The sequence below is a fragment of the Plasmodium reichenowi genome, chromosome 8, assembly GCF_001601855.1.
Source record: "Plasmodium reichenowi strain SY57 chromosome 8, whole genome shotgun sequence".
NCBI lineage: Eukaryota > Apicomplexa > Aconoidasida > Haemosporida > Plasmodiidae > Plasmodium > Plasmodium reichenowi.
In genome coordinates, this window is record NC_033653.1 from 245,839 (window position 1) to 250,462 (window position 4,624).

Genomic DNA, 4,624 nt, shown 5'->3' on the forward strand with positions numbered 1-4,624 from the left:
ATAAAAAAAAAAAAAAAAAAAAAAAAAAAAAGTAAAAGTAAAAGTAAAAGTAAAAAGAATAAAATATAATATATAATATATAATAAAAGAATTAATTATATAAATAAACATAAAACGTAAGGGATACAACATATATATTTTAACTTGAAAATATCTAAATTACATAAATTGAAAAAAAAAAAATAAATGAGCACACATAAATAAAAATAAAAATGAACATAAATATATATATATAAATATATAAATATATATATATATAAATATATATATATAAATATATATATATATATTGATTTATTTATTTATTCATTTATATGTTTACTTTTATTTTTATTTATGTGTGTGCTTATAACGACTTACACACTTGATGGTACAGTTTTATCATTTTGTTCTTGTTACTCATTTTCGTTCAACAACTTCTTTATGTTGAAAGGCTTGAAGGGAATACCATCTCCCTTGTAAAATTTATTTTGAAATTCAACCCACTGCAATCTTAATGAATGTAAGAAACATTCCAGTGTGTCCATACATAATATAACAGCTATAGTAAGTATTGAAAATAACTGAGAAAATAATATTAAGTTAATTAATACAGACATAAAACTATTTCTCTTTAACGAATTTAAAATGGTTTGCTCAAAAAAGACAAATGATAATTGTTGATGAGCTAATGATAATGCCCATAATCTTAAATATGATGCTGTATTACTAATCAATCCTAATATAAATTCAATTGTTTCTATTAATTGTTCAATCCATATTTCTGAAATGTTTTCTTCATGATGATTCTCTTCTCCTTCTCCACTTCCTCTCATGGCTGCTGACGAACTTTGTAATCCTTTCTCTTCATATGTAGAACTTAATAAATGAGCTTCTATATCATCATCTGTTCTTTTCTTTTTTTTTTTATTTAAATATTCCTTTTCGTCATAATTATCATCATCATCATCATCATCGTATTCGTCGTATTCATCATATCCATCATATTCGTCGTCATGTTGTTCATTGTGGTAATGTGAAGAGGATATTTTATTATTCATGGTATTTCTTTTATGCATAGATAACAAATTATTATTATTATTATTATTAAGATTCCCATCTGATGTTACAATTTTCTTTTTACTATTTGTTGATAAGAGGATACCACCCGTTTTTGCATTGTGATGAAATGCATTTATCATTTCTTTTGCTCCAGCTTCAGTATAATTTTGATTTGTTAAGAGCATTTTCTTATTATCATTTTGATTATTATTTCTTTTAGCCATTGTTTTTTTTCCTCTCCTGTTTTTTTTATGCATATTGTGATCCTTGATTTTTTGTTTTTCTTTCATTATGTGATATGTTCGAATAGCAGGTTTACATATAAACATAAAAGGAATACATAAAACAAACAAAGATAATAACAATATTTGTATTATATTTTGATATGGATAAAATTGATTTGTACTATTTATTTCTTTCATTAAATACATATTTATAATAGTATTAATGATTCCTTGTTTTTGAAAACCTCCATATCCAACAGGAGTAACCCACTTATATATAATCAAGAAAACTAAATATCCAATCATGGATAACATCATAATCAATTGTGGTAAAAATTCAAAAAAAAAATCCATTTTTCTTTTAAAATGTAAAGCATTAAATCCTTTCATAAGAACACCAAAGGTCATGTGTATAAAACCTATTATTATGGAAAATTTCATCTTAAAAGAATTAATATAAGTTAGTTCATTTTCTGCTCCTAACCATTTACAATCAAAACCAAATATATAAGGATATGCATACTGAACCTCACCTGTTGCTGAATCTGTTATTTCTCGTCTTTTATAATATTCCATATTATCTACTTGTTTATCTAACATAAACATAGAAGAAAATAAATTTAAAGGCATGGAAAAAAAATCATTATATAAAAATCCAGCATATACCGCAAAGAAACCCATTAATAATAACATATAACGACCATCAAATAACATGGTAACCATTTCATTATTATTTTTTTTATTTTTAACTTTATTATTCATAATAATTAAAAATAAAGCAAATAAAAAAATACATAATCCATGTCCGACATCCCCATACATTATACCAAATAAAAAAGGAAAAGTTATAATTGTAGAAATAGCAGGATTAATTTCACCATATCTAGGTACACCATAAGTATCTACCATTGATTGATATGATTTAGTAAATTCATTTGTTTTTATATATGTTGGTGGTGATACATTAGGTCTTAAGATTTTATCTGATAATAATAATGCTGATACTAAATCATTTGAACTCTTATTTATTAATATATGTCTTATTTTTTCTTCATCGTTTGCACTATACCAACAATCACAACGTAATGTTATATCACTACCTTCAAAATAATTTAAATTGTTATATATATGTCTTTCTTTTTTACAAAATAATTTCCATTCTTCTATTAAACTATTTTTATTTGGTTCTACAACATTTATTAATACAAATATTTCATTTATAAAATATTCTTCATACGCTTTTAAAGCCTTCTCCTTATCATTTATTATTTCTCTTAATTCCTTTAATCTCTTTTTTGCATGTTCATATGTTCTTGGCCAATCATATGTTTTCACATCATACGCTTTACAAATTTTCATTATCTTATCATAAATATTACTCTGTGCTGAACCCTGGCAATATACTACAAATACACTTTTCAAATCCTTCTTTTTTTTCTTATCATGCTTATCTTTACCATCTAGTTTATCTGAAAAAGTATCATGCTGTTTATTATTCTTATACATATTATTAGTATCACCAACAGATTTTAATGATTCTAATTCTTCCACATTCTTTAATAAATCGTTATCATCTGCATCTTCATCTATGTTCTGGAAATATGTATATGTGTTACCTCTAAAAGCTCTAAATATAGTACGACTAAAACTTTCTTGGTCTTTTGTTTTTATAACACCAGATATATTTGTGAACATCATATTAATACCATCCTTCATAATGTGTGTTGATAAAGATATATTATTTTCTTCAACCCCTTCTTCATCAAAAGGACTTACAATATTATTATTATTATGATGATGATGCTGTTGATCCGCACCTATTACAGAACCTCTGAAACCACCAACTCCTCTAATAACACCAGGACTTAATTGATTGAGCGCTGTTAATATAACATGTTTTTCTTCTATAGCATTATTTTTTTCATCTATAAGATCTTTATTATTATTACAAAAACGTACAAATTGAACATGTAATCGATTTAACGATTCTTCAACTTGATCAAGTTCATATATATTATCATGTTCTAAAAAATTATCTATTTTACTCTTTTTTATTTTTACATTTGGTAATTTATTAATATTCTCTTCTAAAAAACGTAATATCCTTTCCATATCATCAATACGTTGAATATATTTCTTGTATTGTCTTTTCATTGTTTTCTCATTCATATCTATGAATTGTATATCTACTTCTTTTCCTAAGCAATCCAAATATTCCCTTGCCCTATCAGAAGGCAGCACTAGTGTCCCGTGTTTCATAATCTCCGATCGAAATATACCCATCTTTAAACAAATAAATGTATTATATGGGATAAATAAATTAATACATAAATATATACAAAGATATATACATATATATATATATATATATATATATATATATATATATGTCTGATTAAATAAAAAAAAAAAAAAATTCAAAATTTTTTAACCCTTGTTCCAAATATAATTAAACACACTTTATCATTTTGAGGGTTCTTAAAATTTTTAATTAATCAACAAAATATATATATATTAATATATATATATATATATTATTTAAATTCAATGAATACAGGGGGGTATATATAGTACATGCTTTTGTTATTTAAAAAAAAAAAAAAAAAAATATATATATATAATAAATTATTTATTATATAAATATAATAAATTACTTATTATATAAATATAATAAATTACTTATTATATAAATATAATAAATTACTTATTATATATATATTTAATGAATTCCCCACAAAATATATAATCTTATAGCAATCATATTTATAGGCACATTTGCTCGTGTTCTTTTTTTTTTTTTTTTCTAACTTTTTACAATATCTCAAGATTATGATATATTAACACATAACCGAGCATATTGTACTGTACTGTTACTTTAAACATATAAAAGGAAAAAGGAAAAATATAAATTATTATAGGAATAAAGAAAAATATATAAATATATAAATACATACATATATATAATATATACATATTTATATATTTATAATCGTACAATAGTTAACGTAAAAAAAAGAAAAAAATAATAAATAAATAAATAAATAATCATAATAAATATTTAAAAACGCAAATGTAATAAACATGAATAAAAAATATATATAAGTATGAATATTATTATATAAATATATATATATATATATATATATAAATTATATTAAAAATAAAAACCTGAAAAATTATATAACAAAATTAAAAGCAAAAAAAAAAAAAAAAAAAAAAAAAAAAAAAAAAAATTATTCATATATTAATAATATATATATATATATATATATATATAATATATATATTTATATAATTTTACATTCTTCTTTTTTTTTATAAATCTCCGTTTTTTATATATAATATTATAATAAATATAA

General features: G+C 21.7%; 1 protein-coding gene across 1 annotated transcript; it reads right to left on the reverse strand.

Moving 5' to 3' along the window:
• Nucleotides 1-395: 395 nt before the first annotated feature.
• On the reverse strand, nucleotides 396-3,548 carry PRSY57_0806400 (vacuolar proton translocating ATPase subunit A, putative; the record flags this gene model as incomplete). The annotated part of the gene is made up of 1 exon (XM_012907005.2): nucleotides 396-3,548. One exon carries the CDS (start codon nucleotides 3,546-3,548, stop codon nucleotides 396-398), a length of 3,153 nt encoding a protein of 1,050 aa, XP_012762459.2.
• Nucleotides 3,549-4,624: the final 1,076 nt, after the last annotated feature.